General features: G+C 30.7%; 3 protein-coding genes across 14 annotated transcripts in view; 2 read left to right on the plus strand and 1 right to left on the minus strand.

The window, feature by feature from the left end:
• The window catches only part of LOC113522832 (protein sickie), a 197,079-nt gene extending 181,445 nt beyond the window's left edge, over positions 1-15,634 (plus strand). For 7 of the 9 annotated variants that reach the window (XM_031913888.2, XM_052897924.1, XM_052897926.1 and 4 more), the window contains 14 exons: positions 253-417; positions 783-977; positions 2,209-2,254; positions 4,435-4,577; positions 5,874-6,029; positions 6,418-6,721; positions 7,503-8,154; positions 8,602-8,751; positions 9,650-9,849; positions 10,496-10,604; positions 11,307-11,499; positions 12,404-12,562; positions 13,563-13,646; positions 13,965-15,634. In XM_031913888.2, the coding sequence (XP_031769748.2) occupies positions 253-417; positions 783-977; positions 2,209-2,254; positions 4,435-4,577; positions 5,874-6,029; positions 6,418-6,721; positions 7,503-8,154; positions 8,602-8,751; positions 9,650-9,849; positions 10,496-10,604; positions 11,307-11,499; positions 12,404-12,562; positions 13,563-13,646; positions 13,965-14,087 (2,679 nt within the window). In that variant the 3' untranslated portion in view covers positions 14,088-15,634. The remainder of the gene's footprint in view (positions 1-252; positions 418-782; positions 978-2,208; positions 2,255-4,434; positions 4,578-5,873; positions 6,030-6,417; positions 6,722-7,502; positions 8,155-8,601; positions 8,752-9,649; positions 9,850-10,495; positions 10,605-11,306; positions 11,500-12,403; positions 12,563-13,562; positions 13,647-13,964) is intronic. The other 2 variants (XM_031913889.2, XM_052897929.1) reach the window with 1 other exon arrangement.
• A 1,916-nt stretch (positions 15,635-17,550) lies between these two features.
• Positions 17,551-21,804, minus strand: LOC113522789 (centrosomal protein 43-like). Its single transcript, XM_026908602.3, has one exon. The coding sequence runs from the start codon at positions 21,567-21,569 to the stop codon at positions 20,079-20,081; it is 1,491 nt and encodes a 496-aa protein (XP_026764403.2). The 5' UTR covers positions 21,570-21,804; the 3' UTR covers positions 17,551-20,078.
• A 1,448-nt stretch (positions 21,805-23,252) lies between these two features.
• The window catches only part of LOC113522961 (gamma-aminobutyric acid type B receptor subunit 1), a 212,579-nt gene continuing 211,159 nt past the window's right edge, over positions 23,253-24,672 (plus strand). For 3 of the 4 annotated variants that reach the window (XM_052897779.1, XM_052897777.1, XM_052897778.1), the window contains exon 1: positions 23,253-23,920. The gene's annotated coding sequence lies outside the window, so the exon portion shown is untranslated. The remainder of the gene's footprint in view (positions 23,921-24,672) is intronic. The other variant, XM_052897780.1, reaches the window with a different exon arrangement.

Here is a 24,672-nt window from a genome sequence, read left to right on the forward strand (position 1 = left end):
TATTTCAGCCTCTTTTTCAAGTATAATATACAAAAGCCGTACTTTCGAATATAGAAAGAAGCTTTATATCAAATTGTAAAGTGATCTCTAATGTTGTCTTAAATTTATATTGTTATACGTACTTTAGCCTGAGTTTATTAAATGTAATAAACATACTAGTTTCACAATAGTAAGCACTATTACTGTATTTAGATGGATATTAGGACTAGAACGTTGTTCATTAAATTAAGATAATATCATTCATTGTTATAGCAGGATCCCAATACACAAACGCAACAATCATCTCCGCAACGTGTCTCTCAAACTGGCAATGGCGCTATCACACGACACCTATCCACTGACAGCGTATCTAGCATTAACAGCCTTAGCAGCGGGTCATCGATGCCCCATGATAAGAAGCATAAGAAAAAAGGATGGGTACGCATTCATTTATCACTGTAAAAACAATGAATCTCTAAAATAATCTCCTGAAACTTTCTAAAAAAAAAGTTAATTTTTATTCAAAATATGTTTGAATTATCGTCTTTTAAAGCGTATATTAGTAAATACTTAATATTAAGGTATCTAACGATTACTTTTATTTCTATGGACATATATCCGATTAATTCTATTCTATAATGTGTATCATCACAGCCTAATAACATAAGATCAATATTAACGTTTTGTTTCCCACGAGAAATGAATAATTTCTTAAACAAACACAATACTTATGCATTGTTGTCTGACAAAACATGAACGACACAATACAAACATGGAAGTAATGTTAATCACGTCTCCCACAGCTCCGTTCGTCGTTTACGAAGGCTTTCTCGCGAAACGCCAAGATTTCAAAGACGGCAAAGCATTCGTCCCTCGGGCAACTGTCGTCGCAGGACAGCTCATCCGGCTCGCACCACTACGACGACCCTCACACGATACGGGAGGGCAGTAACGAGAACAGTCTAGAACATTCGCACGAGGCTCTTGCTGAAAATAAGGTAGGCTACTATCAAATGTTTGTTTTAATTTTAGATTAATTCTTACTTAGTTAAACAAAAATAAGTTTCTAAAATCCCTACGAACCAATTTTAACTTTAAGTGTCACTTTTAAATTACGAATTAGTTCAAAATAAAAAGATAAAATATTTAATACAAATTTTATCCTTAATCTGTATTTAATAGCTATAATATCAGATAAATTACTATTAAAATCTGTTTATACATTTGACTCCTTTACGAATAAGGTTTAGAATAAAAGGCATACCTATATACAAGAATATCTTATGTATATAAATAACTCCTTATTCATATACGCTAATAAATAAGTTTATAATGTTTTAATTTTTATAAACTGGTATACCTACTTTTATTGCGCAATTTTATAACCGTAGTGTTGTATTCGTACGCGTTCGAAATACTTTATAAAAACTTAATTATATTTATATAATTAAAACCCGTTTTATATACCTCGTTATAAGTAAATATATGTAAATAAGAGTTAGAACATTTATTTATTCATTTATTTATAGTCAGAGCAACTGCTCACATGAAAATAAGTACTTAATTATAATTCAAGAACTACTACACACGTAGTACATAGATTATTCTGTTTCTATTCTTAGACATGTGTCTCAAAATAGGCATGCTTGCTTATAAATGTGACATAAAACATGTTCAATCTTTATAAACATGTTTTATGATCATTTCTGTGTTTCTTTTCTACTATCTCTATCGGAATTGGTGTCATATTTTGCTTGCGCCTTATCTTTTACTGGTTCGTAGGTATATACCGAAGTAGATTAAAAAGTATGTTTTTAATGTTCAAATACTTTCTAAATAATCACAATTCATTATCCAGAATAGTCAGAATTTACAAATAGGCGTTATTATGCCTAAATTAATTAATTACATTCATTAATTTAGATTTTTTTTTAATTTCTATTACTCAATTAAATATTTAATTACTTGTAACTGATAACTCATATATAAAAACCGTTTCAAATTCAGTAGCTACAGTGATCCTAGAAATAATGTTATCACTGTTAAAGACAACTTTTTAAGGAATTAAATAGATACGTAAATAATTAAAGTAGGTACATTATACATAGGTATTGTGTACCTGCTTTAATATTTTTAGAGTACTTATCTAACTCTTAGATATTTAAGATAACTTTTATATAGATTAAGATAACCTATGCAGCATACAATAATAATCAAATTTCGTTTAAGGAAAAGCCGACGTGCCCTGCGGGTAAGACTGAAGAACAGACCAAAGGTGAGTTCGTAATGATTTATAACTTGAGCAAACAATGCTCGCCATAGTTAGTTTACAAATACTTTTAGAGGAATTAGGTTGACCCAGTGAAAGGTATTCGATGAACCATAACGGATCGTGTTATGGCACACACGAATCTGGTACCCGCTGTACCATTTTTGGTAGAGTAAAAAATGTATAATACAAACGTTCATTAATTATATGATTGTGTTTTGATTGTAAACTTAACTTGCCAGACATATCAGGGTTTATCGAAGACGATTCGTCATTTATTTTTTGATCTTTCTTAACAACAATCTCAAGCGATTCATCATTGTGATTTATATGTCACTATACCAGTGTTCTTATTGAGATAACAATAAAGATTACAATAATCCATACATTAACAAGAAGACCATAAAGATCATTGTAAAGAAGAACATGAAAATATTTAATCAACAAAAAAATATAAAAGTACTTCGATGGTCGTAATTTAAACAGCTATGATATTTTCTACACACTACATCACCTACATGTAATAATTAACTTTTTTATTAATGGAAACACTGAAAAGTTATTAAAAAATAATATTAAAGTAATTAAAAATAAATCGGAAACTTCATTGGTAAGAGCATAAAGTGTACTAAGAGATGTCAGGTCCATCTGCTTCTACTTTTAATCCCAAAAAAATATAACCATGATGCTTATCATTTACTAATTCTATTCTTAATAAATTTTCTATTTATTATAAGCAATAACCAATTAATTTCCAAGCGTCATAATTAAAGTTTTGTTAAGCACATCTATCATACGTAATGGTTTTTTAATGAAACATTGACCGACCGGATGTTGTCCACTAGTACTTAGAATCTGTGCTCTATAAAAAGTTATTCCAATGTGGTGTTCTATAATCGCGTAGTCCCATCAGTAGAGGCTTGAAAAGTTATATAACTAGTTGTAACAAGGTTATATAGAGAACTTAGGACGTTGATATTGATAAAGCATTATAGTGATTGATAGATACACGCAACGAACTGTTAGAAAAAGGAGGTAACAATTTGAAACCTGGTAATAGTATCTCTAAAATTTTTTATAAAGGTCTCTGAAAAATTAAAGGGCTAAAAATAAAATAAAACATCTTTCATATAAACCGCGTTGTCGATTGTTACCAAAGGTGCAAAAATATTTGTATTAATAAATCCATGTTCATTAAAGAAACTTATTTGGTTCATAGATGTATATGTAATGTAAAAATAAAATATCGTTCATTGCCTGTAGACATAAACGTTACAAAATTTTTTGTTATACTCAATTTATAACAATGGCAAAAGTGAACATATTCAAGTAATTCAATTAACAATGACCAACAAAGTTTTCAATTTGTAAAAATACATACGTCTATATAACTAGATCTATATTTTGCTTTATGTACAAATTCCCATACCGATCCGTCATGAGTTCATGACCCATTTGCATCGCTATGTCATTCACATAATTATGTTTGGATTTGGTTTTGGATCAGTGGTTTGGATGAATATACCAATTCTTGTTTTCATTCACATACTTCTACTGTATCACTAAAGTTCTTATGTGGATATTTATTGGAAGTATGCCCACTTGACACAGGAAATTGTTATTATATACTTTAATATAAATTTATCATATTGATTTGTAATTGAATACATAATAATATAGGTTTTATAGCTAAAACAAGGAGTAGGAATTATCTTGATTTTTTTTATTGTCGATTTAGACAAAAACCTAAATAATTCAGGTATAAACATAGACACAATTTTCTATAAGATAATATAGTACATATTTACGGCTGTAATCGATTTTGTTAACACTTGCCATTGTGATGAGTATATAACACTCGACTTTAATTAGATTTCTTCGAGTATTTACGTAGGAAATCAATATAGTACAGAGGACCGGTCTACCGCCATCTTTACATATAAAATTCTTTTTTACGTCTTAATCATCCACTTTTAAGTAGATACTTATCAAAAGTACTACGTTTTTAATGATTTACTAATGGGTAATTAGTATAAAGTAATGGACTTACGTAGATAATTATAATTTCAAATTTAGAGAAACCGTAGCATTGACATTATCAATATCACTAATTGCATACGAAACTCGAGTTGTCTTGTTCATGTAATGAAATAAATATTATTTATTTATTTATATAATTATGACAGAAAAACCTGACGAGTCGGGGTTAGTGGATGAGCTCAAGCGGCAGTTGCGGGAGAAAGACTTGGTGTTGACCGACATCCGGTTAGAGGCGCTTAGCTCGGCGCATCAACTAGAAAGTCTCAAAGACACCGTAATTAAAATGAGGGTAAGTTGTTTACGCTGATTGGCTAATATACATAATACCAAAAATATCACAATAACTAGTAAGCATTATTTTATTTTACGTGATGGCAATAATAACCAGTATCTCATTATAGGATAATACTTGAAGTTAATTTAACATACTGCAATTTTCACAACATTCTCGTAACAATAAGTGATTCCGAAATTTAAATGGCATTCTTAAATATTCAATTATCGTGTTTTAAAATTTTTAGATTTGTTAAAACTCGCACGTTATTAAAGTGAAAAATGATGTGAAACTTCCCGAATAAAGAAAAGCGATCGATGTATAAAAGCATCTTCGTAACTATATAAAGAAATAATGAAACTACATGTACATATTAGCTGTTTATGTATAAAACGGGTTCTAATATTTTATAAAGTAAAGGCTAATCGTTAATGATATTTACATCTACCTCTTAACTATGAATGAAGTTAATTAAGATCACTTTTCTTAAACCCCTTTAACAGCTCTTGTAAACGAGTTATAAAAGTAATGCCGACGGAACTCGTTAAAAGCTTCGCCACTTTATAGATAGTTGTAAGAGTGACTTATAAATGGCCATCTTATCATTGAGGTGTGCAGTCACTCCCTTTATGGATATTTGTGTTATCTGCGTACCTATTTGATATCATGTAAATAGGTACCTATATATCTTTAACATTTTTTTATACAACTGAGGTGGCAAGCGTACGAACGTATAATGGTAAGCGGTTCCAATGTTAAGGGCATTATAGACCCTGAAGAAACCTCTTTACCTCTTTTTGAAGAACCCTTAGTCTCTCAGGAAATTTCATCAGAAAATATATGCCATAGACCTAAATAATTTTGTACATAAAATTTATTTACTTTATAGACACCATGGTAGTACTTTCAATACTTAAAGTCGAATGCTTGGGTACCTCTGTTCCATTCGTGTTTCTACCGTGAAGCAGTTGTGTTTGCATGGTTGTGTTTCGATCTGAAGGGTGGGATATGGCGTGAATTTACAGGGTACAGGGAAATAACACCTGAGTCCTCAGGAATGGCAACGCATGGGGGGTATCATGGGCGAAACAGTATGTGTGTGTACTGTTATGTCTATGGTACTGCTCGTGTCTATAGGCGACGGTTACCACTTTTCATCAGGTGGACCGTCAGCTTTTCTAAGTCGTATAAAAAAATTTTTGCTTATGATATCAAAGATTCTTTATCAGTTGTTATTTATCTCTCTGACAAGTAAATACCTGTATAAAATTTTACAAGGAGCTAATTATATTAAATAATATTTCGTTACAGAATGAAATGTTAAATCTAAAACAGAATAATGAGCGGTTACAAAGGCTAGTGACGTCCAGATCCCTAGCTGGCTCTCAAAGCTCGTTAGGTACCGGTGGCTCTGCTGTCGAGGATCCTAGAAGATTTAGTTTGGCAGACCAAGCTACTATGCATCAGGTATTTTCTTCAATATATTATTTTAACATTCAGGATGATAGGTAATTGTTTCTCAATAATTTATGACGTTAAGAATAAGATGTAAAATTTTATTTATTTACGAGTTTACAAACATGGAAATAAAATTGGTTTTGTTATATTAAGATAAGTCTAAAAAAAGATTTACCGACTTATTGACAAATTTGTTATGAAAAGTTCAAAAATTATTTTCAATTGCATGAAAACTATTGAGAAGCTAGTTTTGATATTGATTTAATAAATTTAATTACCCATCACGACGAATCTTTTTGACATAAACCGGATCATGAACGTTATAAAATATACTATGACACTGATGGTATACCTCATTTTATTCATATAATTATTGGTATCACATTATTTTTTACAGGCTGCCATAGACATTCATTCCCAGCCTTTAGACCTAGACTTTAACTGTATAACCTCCACGCCCACCATGGATTTCTCCAAGAAAGCATCCCCAAACTCTACAATGGTCGAACCTATATACGGGAATAAAGCAGCCTGCGACCTCAATGAAAAAGGCGAGCTACTAGCTCTAAACGGCACGAGTGATATGTTCACTAATGGATTGAATACTACAGAGAGATTGAGTGGAGACTACGATATTAATACGGTGTTACCGCCGCCTAAAAGTCGAGAGTTGGCGATAGGGGAAAGCTATTCAGATATCGGTACGTTTATCTTTATTTCTCAAGATAAGGTACATAAAAAAGTTAAGATAAATAAAACAGCTAAGCGATAAAAACGTAGCTAAAGGATCATTTAACAATTACAGTCATCAATAACAAATCACGGTTATATAATTTTTATCTGTTTCTCAAGATAATGTATCGTCAGATCTCTTGTTTTATCTAGTTTCGTAACTAACATGCACTTTGTAATATAATATACATACGACTGTAATTACAAATTGGATTGTCAGAAATATTAGTCAACAGTAACCTTAAATTTCTTATTCTTTGATATATTTTACTATAATTGTAAGTAAATTGTAATTATTTTATAAGTGATTTAGAAATGATGTTTCAAATGCATATTCGCTGGTTTCTTAAAAAAAATATTTTGTTTAGACCTGATAATATGTAACGCTGACTTATTCCTCAACCATCAAACAATAAACTATAGGTACTAATGAGTCAGACCATAGTAGGTTATATTTTATCTATCTACATATTAAAACTATTTTAGAGGGAGTCTCATTGAGTTGAGATAAAGATCCTAATAATAAAAGCAATCGATTCTATGTATAGATCACATCAATTTATAAGTACTCTATAGTCAATATCTGTTTGGACAATAACAAAATGAAAATTTATTCTTTTCTTTTTTCACTTATTTGGGTAAACTAACAATGACAAAATAAAGAATTATACAAAACATTAATGAAGAAAAATATTGAGTAAAGTTGTCACTAATACCATTTACCACAATTTCTTTAATATTTGCTTTTAGGTGTTGCAGACAGTCAAGGAGACACAGCTGACGGAAAGAAAATAGCAATAGCGGTATATTTAGGACAACCGGAGACATTCCAAAGATATTTCGAGGAAGTACAGGACACGCTGACAGAATCAGAGTGTAGATTTTATGCGAAACAATCGGCCAGCGCATACAATAACCACTTTGAGAAGCAGCCGAGCTTCGATTCACCGAGAATGTCCCAAAATCATAGCCCTGAAGTGGAGGGACAAGACTTCCCGCAAATAAATAAGTCAAACACGAATAGCCTTAAAAGCAATAAGTCTACGCACAGTAATTCGTATAAGAATGTTTATAACAGTGACTCGACAATAAATTGTAATGAATTCACGATTGCGTTTACTTATATATCTGGCAAGACTACTTGGCAAAACTTAGATTATATAGTTAGGAAAACATTTAAAGATTATTTGTCTAGAATAGACCCGGGGACGAATTTAGGACTAAACACAGATTCTATAACGTCGTATCACTTGGGTGAAGCGACGCGAGGTCCAGAGATCGGTTTCCCGGAACTGCTGCCGTGTGGTTACATAGTGGGGACAGTGAACACGCTGTATATCTGCCTGCAAGGAGTTGGAAGCTTGGCTTTCGATAGTCTTATACCAAAAAACATTGTATATAGGTAAGTAATCATATGTTATAATAGACAATGAGACTAAATTAAATAATAATGTATTTATTATCCGACAAACAGTTACAAAAGCTTTAAAAATAAAAATAATTAAAAATTTTTTATACTTAACATTAACGGCCTTTCAAAATACTTTGCAATATAACGAGCTAACTATTGAGATATTGAGAAAATAATGCGTTAGTTGTATGTGATTGAGTAATTCAAGTTTATAAATTTTTATTGTTTAACCTTTAAATTACTTACTCTAACTCTAAATTACTGCCTAACAATTGCTCTATTTATCGCCCAATTTCTATTTATCATGTGTCATTGTACGTACCAGACGTTAGTTTAATTTAGATTATTATTTAAGTAGCATTGACATTATGTGAGCGAATTAGGACACTATTTACTAAATGTTATTGAAAAATAAATAAATAATCCTTTAATTCGCAGGTACGTTTCACTACTATCGGAACATCGACGAGTGATATTATGCGGCCCAAGCGGTACTGGCAAGTCATACTTGGCAGCCAAACTCGCCGAGTTCTACGTACAGAAAACTCAACGCCGCGGAAACCCTGCTGAGGCTGTCGCTACTTTCAAGTATGTTTTTATAATATTACCCCCTTATTCATAATAACTAAAACGTCCTACAAACTTATTTTAACTATTAGATTGTTTTTTTACTGCTTTTCAAATTGATAAATTAATGCAAAAGAAAAGGACAAAACATTTCTATCATTAAAATAGGTATATGAGAGGTTTGACATTTTTATGAATAAACGAGTTAGTCTATTTAATTCACTATCTATATATCTTCAATAATCTTTATGTCAAATTTGTAATGAGGTAGGCAGTGAGATCAGAGCCTTGGAATTCTCTAGAACTTAATGAAAAGTTGATAAAGTTTTTTTGAAATTTTAAATTATTTAAAAACGAAAATATTTTATGTCTATACTTAGATATAAATCAAAGTATTTAGTAAAGATAACAATAAAGTTTTTATATTTGAAGGAACCAGATAGACAGACCGCAATGATTCGTTTCATTACGAATAAATTAAATTAAAAAGTTTTTATTTTTCAACCTTACAATATACTGTATTTGTATGAAAACATTCTTTTTTTAAATTATTTCTTTTTATATTACCTACAAAGCTGTCTTTGTAAATAATATTCTCTTACTTGAAAGGTTCTCAAATAGTGAATCAATAAAGATTAAATCTGGTAATCTTAAACTCTAATGGTATTACGAAATTATAGTACCTAGAGCATGTAAATTTTAAGCATAATAATCAAATATCGAATTGAATGAAGACGTGAATATAATTTACTAGATATTGCATTCTTAAAACATTTAGTAATTAAATCCGATCCGATCAAAACGTTATAAAAAATAATAATAACAGTCTACAATTATTGTGGAACGGCTCAAAATCCGCCCAAATTATAACATTCCGATTAACTATGGATCGATTTAAAATCGGCCATTTAATTTCCAGCGTTGATCGTAAATCGTGCAATGAACTGCGCGCGTACCTCGCGAACATAGCGGAACAGTGTAGCGCTGCAATCACAGCCGGCGAAGAGGCCGCTCTGCCTTCAGTGGTTGTGTTGGACAATCTGCAGCATGCTTCGGCGCTTGGTGACGCGTTCGCGGGGCTCTTGCCGCCTGACAATAGAAATATGCCTGTCATTATTGGTGAGTATTGAATTTTTTACCATTACTGTTTCCCGTAACTGATACATGATATATCAAATACCAATACCAAATTCCATTCAAATCTATTCAGCCATTTAAGGGTATTAAATGGCCATTTATTGAGTAATAAATATACAAACGTCTTTATAAATTTTCAAATTTACCTATAATATTAATTGTATAAAATAGCAATGCGAGGATATTACGGATTAGATAGTATACTGAGACATCCACGTGTAGTGTATTCATGTTTGTTGCTATTCTAAGTTTTTTTAAAAATAAATATGTATTAAGTAAAAGTTTGTACAATGTTATGTCGACTACTTTTGTTTGTCGCAAGTTCGATCTCAATAAAATACATATATATTTAATAAATTTAATCCTGACTATTGGTTGAACAAACTATCTTGTAATCTGTGTTATGAAAAATTTATATTTAATTTATTTTGTAAATTGATTCTACTGAAACTAGAACCTCATTGAAATGCCCATGGTACTGCTCATGTCTACAGGCGACGGTTACCACTTTTCATTAGGTGCGCCGTCAGCTTGTTTGCCATTCTCAGTTGCATAAAAAAATGAAGCAATGAGTAATTGTGAATAATATAATAATAACAAATAATCTGATTACAAATTGTATTTTTAGGTACAATGTCACAAGCGACGTGTAATACAACAAATCTCCAATTACATCACAACTTCAGGTGGCTATTAACAGCAAATCACATGGAACCAGTCAAGGGTTTCCTAGCTAGGTATGTTCCACTGTAAAACCATATACTTATTTTCACCATCATTATTATAGTCGTTAATTGTCCACTACCTAATATAGGCCCCAAACATTTTACGTAAGGAATGGTCCTGATCTACCCCCATTTACCAGACTCCCTATAATACATTTGAGGCTGTCACTACATTTAATGGGAGTCATTACACATTGTGATTACTTGTACGTAGTAATCATTTGAAAACCTTTTAACTACCGATTTTTCTTATATGTTACTACGCAGTATGTAGAGCAATGCAGACTGTATGACAACATTAGCTGTAAATATTAAGTATAAAGTATCTAGTGGAATAAAAATAAAAACTATATTTTTATTATTTGTATCTACGTTTTAAATGATAGATATGGGAGGTAACCCCGCCTGCGTTGTTGGAATACGCGAGCAGCGGTGGAGTACTAGTGAGAGACTAAGTCAGGTTGTTTGGCTCATCATGACAAATTGTCCAAGAATTAACCACAAAATAAAAACTATATAAATCAATTATTTAAATTAATTAAAGGTTGTCTGTAAGAGATTGCTCTAGTGATAAGACCGCCTTTTGTACCTTTATGTATATATTTTAATCTGTACTTTATGATACTATATTTCACTTGAATTGTTTAATTGTCGTTGTATATTTTTATCTTTCTAGCGTAGTAAAGAGTTAAATAAATAAATATTTTTTACCAGGTATCTCCGTCGAAAACTTTTCTCTTTGGAATTGCGGCTGGGCCGCCGTGAAGCCGCATTAGCCGCGGTGTTGGAGTGGCTGCCTGGCGTCTGGTCCACACTCAACGCGTTCCTGGAGGCGCACTCGTCGAGTGACGTCACAGTCGGTCCGAGGCTCTTCCTCGCTTGTCCTATGGATCTGGAAGCTAGTCAAGTAAGTTTTCATAAGAAATAACGAATGTACTTCCTTAATTGATGGCATATTTTTTAAACAACTGGTAAGGGCAAACAAGCTGATGGTCCATCTGATGGAAAGTGATAACCGTCACCTGTAAGCATGTGATCCATGTCTGAGTACCATCGTTGCCATTTCTGAGAATTAAAAGTTTTCTATTATGAAATTCGAGCGTATTTATCTCATATGAGTGTTAAGGTAACGTAGCCTAAGATGGAGGATGCTGACTCAATTTCCATTCACATTAACTTTGAAAAATGATAGGTGTTAGAATTTATATTGATCTTATAATTGAAGACATTGAAGACACTTTGACAAGAGACAGATCATTTGATCTGAATGCTTAGTATGGAAAACCGAGACTTCAACAAACAACAGGCAATGGTGCTATTTGTATCAGCCGTTAACTGTCCACTGTTGCACATAGCCTCTCCCATAAGAAGGATGGTGCTGGTAGGCCCTATTTATAACAATAAACTCCCCTTACCCCCATTCATTGTCTGAACGTTGTTTCTCACACTCAATACTCCATCTAGACGTGTGTATTTTTTTTTTTACAACACGGGGCAAACGAGCATGCAGCTCACCTGATGGTAAGTGACTACCGCCGCCCATGGTCACCCACAACACCTACGGCATTGCAGGTGTGCTGCCGGCCTTTTAAAAAGGAATATGCTCTTTTCTTGAAGGTTATGTTGTCGTATCGGTTCGCAGTTTCAGTGGGTCGAGCCGGACAGTAGGACGCCGATCGTCAACAATTCGAGCTGCCCGACTTTGAATGCGGTCTAACGGAAGGAGTTGGTACTGTGGCGCTCCTGCCCACAGGATGATATGTATGAAGTGTATGATCTTAGATTAAGTTTAACATTTTTGCTCCCATCAGGCGTGGTTCGCGGACGTGTGGAACTACAGCATAGTGCCGTACGCATCGGAGGCGGTGCGTGAAGGCGTCGCACTGTACGGCCGCCGGCGACATGCTGCCGCCGATCCGCTGCACCACGTCAAGTCCACTTACCCTTGGAGAGAGCCCAATCATTCACATGTAAGTATTATTTGTATCTACGTTTTAAGGATAAATGTGGGAGGTAACCACGCCTGCGTTGTTGGAATACGCGAGCAGCGGTGGAATACTGGTGAGAGACGAAGTCAGGTCATTTGGCTCATCATGACAAATTGCCCAAGAATTAACCACAATATCTATATATATGGCAACTTTTTCTCTTCTAATAAACTGGTGACTTCAATTGACATCTTTTTGTTTACTCCGCCATTGAAAGTTAATCCTGCTTATTTCATGGTCCTTCGAGTCGGATTTGAACCGATGACCTACAGGAATAACAACACCATTAAAACAACAACCCCTGGCCTGGCAGGCAACGGAGCCAATTACATCCCATTACTAACAATTCTCACCCCCACTCTATTCTTACTTATAATTTTATGAGATAGGCAGCTAGATTAGTTTCTATTCCAAGTTAGATAAAACGCTAATAAAACTACTCAAAGATTGTTCATTAAAACGTTACTTAAGTTTTATTAAATTATTCATAGGCAGATATTATTATGCGAAAAACCATATCAATTGTGAAATTAATATCTACTAAAAATAACCAATGACTAATCATGATAAAATAACAAACACGAGAATAAAATCTATCGATTATAAAAAAAAAAAAATATCAATATCAGTTTAGAATTGGTGCAAATACCCTCCCCCTATATATTTATGCACAAGAATACGGAGAATGGAAAATCTCTTCCTCGACAAAAGTGCTTCTTACTCTACTACTACTAAGTTTACTATTTCAAATATTAAGTAGATATTTTATAGTAATATTTTAATAACGTTAGTAGGTGGAGAAAACCACAAACAAATGTATAAATCAAAGAGGATTGACCTCAGGCAGGCGACCGGTCTTAATACTAAAAGCCAAACCTTTTTGTAATATGGATAAAAACATATTACATCCATCCCAAATAATAAAATAAGGGTAGGAAGATGATGAAATAGATATTTTATATTAGTTTTTTTTTTCTTACAGACACTAAGAGCAATAACAGTGGAAGATATTGACATTGAAGATTCAAATCAAGACTCTAACACTAATAACAACCAAGATCCACTGGTAAGTAAATACGTGACAATATTTCTAACCAAATATCTTGTCTGTCTACCTCAAAAAGAAAGATTGTTGTACTTATAATTAATACACAAATATTTGCATAAATTTCGATGCAAGTTTTATAAAAAAATATCCTCGTGACCTACCCAGAGTTTAGTAGATATTTCTCTAGTTAAACCCTGTCATCGTAAATGGTAACTGTATTCGAAACATCCATTTTTACGAAAAAATGAAAAAGAACTTGGAATGTCTTTTATAATATGTATTAATAATTAGGTACCTATATTAATTTTTTTTAAGTAATTTATTATCCTCTTACAGTTAAACATGTTAATGCGGCTACAAGAGGCAGCGAATTACAGCGGGAACCAAAGCCAAGACTCCGACAATGCCAGTATGGACTCAAATCTCACACACGATAGCTCTATGGGCAACGAGCTCTAAATATAAACTTCCTAAGAGTGAGACTATTGTAATAGCAGTGTAACTAAATACAAAACACATTCTTCAATTGGTTTTAAACTGTAAGCATCTTGTTTTCGTTGTTTACTTATACAGCGTATAACGGAACGAACATGTTAAGAACTAGCGATAGTATTCATGAAACTGAAAAACTTTTCCCGGGAATTATATTTTAAATATGAAAATACTTTTTTTTTTTACAAATCGTACAGTTATGCATTTAGTATAATGTTTTAGTGATTTTTTTTTCAAAACTGAATTTACATTCATATTTTGAACTAAGTTTCTTTGGGAAAGATATTCAATTTCATAAATACTATCACTAGATGGACTGGACCTGATTATGCCTGTTCCGTTACACTTGGTATACCTATAATGTTTAAAAATGTACTGCAATAATAATTTAGGCATATACAAATAATACATTTATTTTGGTATATTATTTTGTTATATTAGTGGGCGAATTTTTTTCTTTCTGTATAAAGTGGATAGGTATTTGTTAAAAAATATTTTGCATTCATGATATGTGAAACTATACATTACGAGAATCTCACACAGATTTAGTGATATATATTAGATATACAAATAACCAAATTGGTATTTACTGAAGTAAAATGATAATGTCCCTTTTTATTTCGAGTCGAGCACGAGATAATGCTATAATTTAATTGTATTTAATTCCTTTAATTGCAGTACATTTTTATATACTATGTTATTGTTAGTAAACATAAGTGCTTTATGTCATCAAGTGTATGATCTAATATAAAATGTTCGATACACTAGCTATTAAGTTACAATATCTATGTATGCATTATTTGCGTATGAACTTTAAGCCAAATATTTGCCATATGTACATTATTTATATTTATTTACTTTAAGCGTTTATTTTTAGTTAACATTTTGTTTTCTTTTCATTATTGTTGAACAAATTAAAAAAATATTAAATCTATACAAATCGAAAGGATTTTGCTCTGCAATATTTGTAAAACAATCAAATATAAGTGAGAGTGTATAGTCCTTCCTGTTTCCTTTTTGTTGCAAATTGTAATTTTTTAACGTCAAGTTAAAATATCTACACGTATTCGTGAGTAAATCAACGACAGTGCCTAGAGCGATATTTTTTCCATGTTTATGAAGTACTACACAAACATGTAGGACTTTACTGTTTATATGAAGCATGACGGCTTTTACTATTGTTATATTTTTTCAAAGTTAGGATACGGACCGCATTTGTATTAATACATGTAAATTAACATATGAAAGTGTAATTTTTATACCATTTTCATATTAAAAACTCATGTACCTAATAAATATTTTTAGGTGTAAATAAAATGTTTAATATAATTTTTTTCTATGCGATTACACTAACCGCTACTATGCCATATACAGTATAGCGTTACTTTTGTATAGAAATGCGTAAGGACTGCGTTACAGTGTATTGTATGGATTGACTTGTGTGCATAACTGAAACGTGATATCTACAATCTATGCTTTACTGAAATGTAAAATAAACATTGATTATAAAAGTGTTTTCTTTTTTTATTAAACAACTGCAGAATGCCTATGTATACTCAAATCCTTACTAATGTTATAACTAGGTAAATATACCCAAAAAATATCTATTACGTTTCCTTGGCTATCAGGAATTGCCACAATAGTTATATATACCCCCTCCCTCGCAGTTTTTTTTTAATGGGTGATAATGGTATGGTAACCCCGCCTGCGCTATCGGTATATACCGGCGAGGCACCAGTGATAGATGATTGATGAGGATGAAAGCATGTCAGTTAGCCCATCCTGACGAATTCAACTAGAATTAGTCACGATGGTTTTCAGGGGGAACAAAATTCAAAATTCAAAATTCAAAAATCATTTATTCATGTAGGACATTTTAGCCGCTTATGAACGTCAAATTTTTACCACGTGGAGGTCGACCTGACAGGGTATATTGCTAGTAATGGGGCTATTTAACCTAATTACTAACAATCCCTTTCGCCCCTGTGCAATCGCAGTTAGGTTTTAAAGATGTTTTAAAAGAGACGCTGCTGCCCATCTCTCTCCCTCCCTTCCCTTAGTCGGCTCTTACGACACCCACAGGAAAGGAGGAGAAAAAATATTTGACCATGATTAATATGTCTAAAATATAAATAATTCCTATATGGCAGATACATAGTGCTCTACTATGAGAAAGTACCTCACTACTGCATTTTATACATTTAATAACTATGTTTAGTTTTATGTAATTCTTGCTAATTGAAATGTAATATAATTGTGGTCTACAAAAATACCCTGCTAACTGAGGAAACTAATAAGCCATTAGCCTAAACTTTATTTTTTAAAACTATATCTATATTCAAATTTTCGAGTACAAATTATTAAAAACATTAAAGACAATTGTATAAATACCATGTATATAGTAATGTAGTCTAATACATTAATTAGTCTTTCTTAATGGATTATTATAGAATGGTAACCCTGCCTGCGCTAACGGTATACATTAGTGAGGCACCAGTGAAGAATGATAGGTGATAATGAAAAGGTTCTCACCGGGCAGGAGTGCTACAGTACCAACTCCTTCCGTTAGACCGCATTCAAAGTCGGGTGGCTCGAATTATTGATAGTCAGCGCCTTACTGTCCGACTCGACTCACTAAAACTGCGCAGAAATGTTGCGTCTCTGTGCATCTTCTACTGAATTTATCATGGGGAGTGCTCTGAGGAATTGTTCGAATTGATACCTGCTGTTGATTTTCACCACCGTACAACCCGCCATAAAGTTTCATCCCAACCATCTGGACGAGTGGACCACCGTGCGTTTTTTAAGGCCATCCATGGTAGTCACTTACCATCAGGCGAGCCGCAAGCTCTGCCCCCTGTGTTGTAAAAAAAGGTAAGTTTTAGATTTAAAGCAGTTAGCCCATCGTGATGAATAAATACACCTGCAATTCAGCTCGATGGTTTCTATGGGAGACCATGTGAAGATTGATCTGACAGAGCATATTGCTAGCAATGGGATTGATAGTCCGCATTACTAAAACCCCCTTCCTTCTCTACATTAGTTAGTGACGAACTTTCTACTCATATTTATTAGTAACATGTTTTTATATATATGTTACTATCCTAAAAGTACATTTAGTTTGTTGTTAAAAATAGAGGTAACTGATTTTAATATGTATATGATCCTATTAAAGTGGTATTATAACTATAACTGAAATAATAATATCATTTTGATTGTAGAAGAGTAAAATTGATGATATTCATAAAAAAATATACAAAAATATGTATAAATAACAAAATTACAAATCACTAAAATATTTCCACGTATTTAGTTAAAATATAAATTTCAAATATCGACCGATTGGGAAGTTCCACATACATATTTTTTTTTTATTTTTCTTAAACCTCCACAAAATCGTTCAAAGATTTTAAGAAATAAAAAACAAAGATAGAGCACAGTTTTTATTGAGTTTATAAATATGCACAGTTGCATTACACCAGACCGACATCAGCACTAGACATGATATTGGAGCAATTTGGACGGAACTAGTTGTATTTAGGACTAGATTTATTATTGAATTATTAAAAGGAACCATCCCGTAACAATTTTGCGTTACCATAATAAATAAGGCACAACCATTTAAAGAAAAAAACAGTACAGATGCATATTAAACAGAAAACAATGTTTTTTAATTCAGTAATTTCAAAACTGAAAATACGTATAAGTTTAAATTATTGGAATATTATAATACAGCGCAAAAAAAAAATTGCAGTAGTGAACATAATATTCAATTTTATAGCCATATATTTAGAAATACCTAATGATGAATACATGAAATTTAATGACACACAAGAACACATCAAGAAGAAAATACATAGTTATAAATACCATTTAAAAAAATAGAACATGTTTTATTTTTTTTACTCATTTCTTACGGGTCGAAAAACGAACAGGGCATAAAACGAATGTACAATACAGAATAAATTAATTTTACTTTAAAGAAACATTAAGGATAAATGCATTCATAAATTTCTTTACATCAGCTGGAAATTGAACTAACTAAAAAGGCAAAATATAAACAGTTTTTTTTTCATACCAAACCACAGTAACCAATCTATAATAAAATAACGGAACATCATTTTATTGCTATTATTTATGTTTCATAAAATTGACACAAACATAATATTGAGAGATATTATTATTATATTATATAATTTATAATATGATTTATAATTTATAATATAAAAACATATAATATATGTATATATATTATATGTTTTTTCTGTGATAATTTTTAGTTTTAAAATCAAAAGAATGTTGCCTTCTAGCAAAATAAAATATATTTAATATTAAAGCAATATTCTTCCTTTCTTTGTACCGTTTGTTCTTTCTACCCTGTAAAGGTGTGACATTGTTCAAATTTACATTGTATTATATGAAAAAAATCAAGCAATACTGAAAATAGGCATAATAATAAACCAGCAGACTATTAAGTGATGTAAATCAAAAATTTAAATATCTAAAAAATCTAACAAGTATTTATTTTATTTTATTTTCTAAATAGGATACAATATTAAGTACCTATTTTAATATTCCTCATAACTTTGCTGACAAAATTGCAACAAGGAAAATTGCTACTCTACAAAAAATTTAAATTCAGTTATTGTTCTAATAAGTAAAACTATTGCATTTAGTTTCACAAAAATTTAAAAACAAATTAAAAATAAATATTATTATTCATTACTTCATTTTATAAACTAATTTATGAAAATGAGTGTTACTTGTCTACAAACCTCAAAAATATGTGAGATTATGAGATATTAAACATTGAAGCACTGGTGCAATTCAATAAAAATCTATAGGTTATGTAGAGATGAACTGAAAAACACAAAAATAAAAAAAATCTATAATAATTGGGATTGACTTTCAGTTCTACTAATCTAAATTATACATTAAAATACAGGTATCTTTTTATCATATACAAAATTGCATACAATTATACATAGTTCCAAGTTCATGTTAACCTTTTAGCCATTCTAGTTAAATTTATTTAACAAATATTGTCATAAACATACTGATTCTGTCAGATTTATATTGTAGAGAACCTGTTTTGTATGTTTATTTTATGTATTTGTTTATAATATAAACAGTAATTACATAGAGATAGAATATAGAACAAAAGTTTACAATATATTAAAAATTAAATTATGACGAGTAATGTCATAATATTAAAAAACAAAATGCAAATTGAAGTTGCAAATTAAAGTCAAGGATTGGACACATGGCAACAGTTACAAAGTGAAGACAATAATACAATATACATTAAGTATATTGTATTACTGTTTATTAAGAATAAAAAATTCTAAGGAAATTAATTCCATGGGGATTATATCCATGACTTATTTAGGTATTTTATACTCTGTCTTAAACCAAATTTTTTTAGATTCATATATTTCAGCATATTTTTATATGGCTTTAACATAGATGTGTGCAAATGTGCAGGTAACACAAGCAATTGTTCCATCATATGCAACATGACAACATAAAATGGTGTCAACATTTCAAAAATTAAAAAATATTTGTAATCATGAATGATAAATATTAACTTTTGATTTACAACCACAAGAGTTTGAAAACATATATATTATGAAACTCTTATTGAACAATTACAGCAGATGTCTGCTAGATATTTACAAGTAACGTACATATAGGTCATATCTTAGTCAGCAGATTTTATCACATCATTATAATTAATATTAATTGTTTACTTTATATTTATTACATAGTTATGAGCACATTATTATTTTTCTATTATTATTAAATATTATTTTTTACTGAGCGGCAGGAATTTATAATATTTTAATACTTATAAGTAGATTATAATATTAAATTGACATTGAAAATTAAGCATGGTATTTGTATGCAAAATATGTATTGCTATATCTACAATCAATTCCTAATTTTCCATGTTAATACTCAATCGGTATGAACATCAAGACTTAAATTAGAGAGAGATGGAACAGGTGATTCTGAAAAATCACCAGATTCATCATCATTGTTAGGGCTATTTCTTATATTTATGTCATTTGATGGTTTAAGTTTCTTGTTACATGAAGTATCTTTATCACACCCAAATGAGGAACTTTTTTCACTAATTAAATCTGCAACATCAGATATGGAAATAGAACTATGAGATTCCTGAGAGTTTTGAAGTTGGCTATCAGTAGATAGATTTTTATTTATTTTTGAGACATCTTCCTCAACAGAATTAGATGAATGCATTGCTTTTTCATATTCTTGTTTTGAATTTGCTGTAGAAGAGAAATCATTACTATAATCTATAGTTTCAACATCAGACTTTCCAAGGTCTTCAAGTTTTTTATCACTTTGTGACTGTTTACTATTGTCATATTTCAGTGATGTAGATGATGCACTGTTTAAAGAAAGTGAAGGTACAGTATCAACTTTTTGACTACTTTCATTTGTTTTAATATCAGTCTGTTCCATTAATTTATCCTGTGCAAATTGTGTAGAATTTTCTAAAGTATTATTGTCTAATGTGGGTACACCCATAGTATTCAACATTTTTTCATCAACTGAATTATATGGCTTTAACTCTACATATGATGTTGAGTCACTACTGCTGTTGTTGTTAGTTTTTAAATCATTCAAATAATAAGGGGATGGTACTACTACATTATTAGAATTTGAATTATTTATATTTTTTTCTAAAGATTCATCTCCATATTGATTGGATTCGATGACATGTTGATTTAAAATATATTCAGCACTTGTCTTGTCTCTTGCTGAGTCACTTGAGGTATCTGTATCAGAATTATCCATTTGTAACCTTAAATGCAATTTATTTTTTTCATCCAACGAATTGTCTGACTGTGAATTACTAGTGGCAGTAGAGGAGTCCTCGTTAACAATATAAGTACAGTTTCGATTATCCCTATATGCACTGTTTTTGTTTTCCTTTTTCTTATTACAGTTATCTTTGCTGTCAAAGTTTATTTTTTGTTGTTGTGTCAACAAAATCTTTAGTAACATCACCAGTATTGGCTCATTAACACTATCTTGTTTGCTCAAATTCAATTTGTCTAGTAACGTTTTCTGTCCACCGTAATTATATTCTTTACCTTGTCTAGTCTCAGACTTGTATACAAACAAAGTATTGTTTAGGTTACAAAATTCCAAAAATTCATGAATAATAGATAAAGAAAGAATGCCTTCCGGCACTTTCAAAATGTTGTCTAGACTTACATTCTCTTTATTGTTTCCTGTTTCATCTTCAAATGCTAAAAAAATATTAGCTCTCAATAAAGCTCGAATTTTTGCAAGCGAACCGTTTTTTTCTAGGGCTTCAATAACTAAATCTCTGAGTTCTGTGTCTTCCGTTTGTGCCATGACTATATTCTTTAGATTCACAAACAAATTATTATATAAAAACAATGTTATTTTCATTAATGTAAACGTAATTTGAAATGAAATCAAAGTATACGATATTATAAATGATAAACTTTAAAAGGATAATAGCATCATCAAATCTGACATTTACAATTGACGATTCAGTGACAAGGGGCTTCTATAGCGACAGCTATTTTTTCTACGTTTTACAGCTCTGGATGATAGTTTTTAAATGCCGGGTGTACATTATGAAGCAAATGTCACAGTGACAAAAATAATGCAATTAACGACCTGGGATAATTTTGTACAAAATCAAATGGACAAGACAACAGGAAATTACTTAATATTTATTGTATAATACATTATAATAGTATTTGTACAGAACTCATGCCATTTGACGTTTAACGCGGGGACCGAATTTATATATAATATTTTAAATTCACGTTGTCAAAAATTAATTAAGTTTATACGTGTTGCAAGAGATTGCGCTATATGTATATGAAAGGCAGTTTAGCTTCTGTATGTAAAAAAATTATCATTCTTTTCCTCTCTTTTGTTTTTGCTAAAGAATTAAAGACCAGTTTTTTTTTAAATACATAATTTTTCATTCATAATTCATCATTTTTGTTCACCCTAAATTATATTTATCCGTGGCTTTTACCTAATATAATAATATTTTAATGACAGTATATAGATAGTATATACTTAATATATAGAATATTTTAGTTTAAAATTTTGAATAAGATAATTTATGTTACAGGTATATCCATAATAAATTTTCATATAAGGAATCTATAACACAGGGTATATATTAGCATATATATATATAAATACAAATAACACAGGTGCCTAAGTAACAATATTTAATTAAATAATTAATTAATTATTAATACTTAATATTTAATAAAACGTTTATTAGGTAGGTATTTATCAAAAATTGTGTTCCTAAATATTAGCCTATCTTTTAGATGGCTATTTTATTAGACAAGTGGTTAGTGAAAACTTTAAACAGATGGCGCTATCATTTTATGATCCCTGTCATAGCTACTTGTTTGTGTTTATTTTTTATGAATATTATATTGGTTTAGATATAACATTAAATATTGGAAAAAATTTTTACTAACAATAAAATAATTAAAAATTTCGTTCCGGAATTTTTAAATTATTGTATTTATTAATTTTATTGTATAATATACATACAATAAAATTTATATATATCTGAATACCGCATATCTTTTTTCACAGAACAATATACGAAATAAACATAAAAACTAATAAAAATAAGATTATGAATTGTAAAACTAAACAACAATCAATAGTTGAAATGACAAGGGCTTATAGTACAATGCGCCATCTGGTTTTAGCTTTTAAAGACCGCCTTATTTGAATATTGCTTACCATATAGGTAAATATAAATATTTTATTATAAAATTTTGTGCGAGTATCCAAACAGTAGCTAAATGTAGGAAGTGGGAATCGTTATACTTATATTGTGATTGACTGAATTTAAAATTTTTGTTTTTTATTATATACAAGAGTAATACACGAAAATTAAGTTTTTTTATTTATTTATTTTTAAATAATATTAAAGTAAATCGCCCAAAAATTTTATTGATATATTTACTATATTTATGTATACACGTATCACTTTTTAATTTGTGGTACTTACGTAGGTACCTACTATATTAATTATTATTAATATAATTCTTATGCCCTAAGCCTAAGCAACCTAATAATTTTAGATAATTTAGATTGTAGATAATTTACTACATAGATAATAAATAGCTTAACTTCGTGAATATTTGTTAATTACGTATATTTTTTTTTTTAGAAAATATTGGAACATCCAATTAAATCTCATGGAATAAATTGTTTCATCTTCATTGCACAATTAAGCTTGTCTAGCATTCACAACAATTTCTTTTACTGAATCTGAAAAAGGAATGCAGAATATCTATCTAGATTTTTACTGTTATATCTTTGCGAACGTGCTCGATTACAAGGGGTGAAGGCTTGCGCCGGGAAAATATAGGAAAGTCAGTCAGTCGGGTCGAGCAAGCGCGAGAGGACGGTACATTACCCGTCTCAACATTGGACGACATAATGAAACTTTTAGTCTATTTTTCAGTCATATCTTAAATTAAATTGATGTAATAAAAATAAAAATTATGTGTTATGTTTCATAGGTTTATTATCTGCAAGGATTTTTTGCTATTGAAAGTATAAGTGTTGAAATAGCAGTGGCGGGAAACGGTTTTGATATCTCGCTTGACGTGTTGTGTCCTATGTGTACATAGAGCGAGAGGAGCCGTCTGCCCTGGAGGGCGGCCGACATGCTGGATTCGTCTTGAATCGATATTTTTGGAGCGTTGTAGAGCAGAAACCATGAGGTTCCAAGCTCAATAAAGGTATGACAGGTGATATTATTAATAGTTTCCGTTCGCTCGCCTCCGCCCAACACATATTATTACCGCAATTCCCCGAGTCCCACGTTGGGCACCAATTCCAGAGTTTCACTTACCACAGCTGCCAGGAATATTTATTACTTAACTTTAAGTGTTTTATTGTTTTATGTGAGGGGAAATATTAAATAATTACCCAAATATTTCTTTTAAATAAGGGAACATTTAGATCATAAATTTTACTTCAATTGTAACTTTAACATTATTTTATATGAAGTTATTAGATAGATAAAGCTATAAAAAAATTAAAACCAAGTTTTTTATTATCTAAAAATATAAAATAATTATGAAATTAATGGTATATAAAATCCTACAAACTGTTAAAATGTACTAAAAGTAACCACGTGGTGAGTAGGTACCTATAGCCTATTTTCAATTCAACTCAACGTGTAATTTTAGCGGCTCAATAGTTGCCTGTCAGAGAAAAATGACCTCAATTGTTATAAGTACATGTAGATTTTTGTGATTTTAAATATTATTTAGTTAGATACATTACATATTTAATTTTCGATATTGAAGTTTTATTTGCAATACAAATTCATCTTACTATTAATTATTAATTTACAGCAGTGGCTCTGATGAGATGTGCTTTAGGTCATGTCGTATTTCATATTCTATAGATGAAGATCAACACTTCCATTTAGTAAATTGACATAATCTTATTTAATAATGTCTAGTAAAAAAAAAAAAATTATAAA

This window comes from Galleria mellonella, unplaced genomic scaffold (assembly GCF_026898425.1).
Source record: "Galleria mellonella isolate WM207_F2 unplaced genomic scaffold, CSIRO_AGI_GalMel_v1 utg38, whole genome shotgun sequence".
Taxonomy (NCBI): domain Eukaryota; kingdom Metazoa; phylum Arthropoda; class Insecta; order Lepidoptera; family Pyralidae; genus Galleria; species Galleria mellonella.

Coding starts and splice junctions, on each gene's coding strand:
- LOC113522789 (XM_026908602.3), bottom strand. CDS start 21,569: ATGAAAATAACATTGTTTTTATATAATAATTTGTTTGTGAATCTAAAG.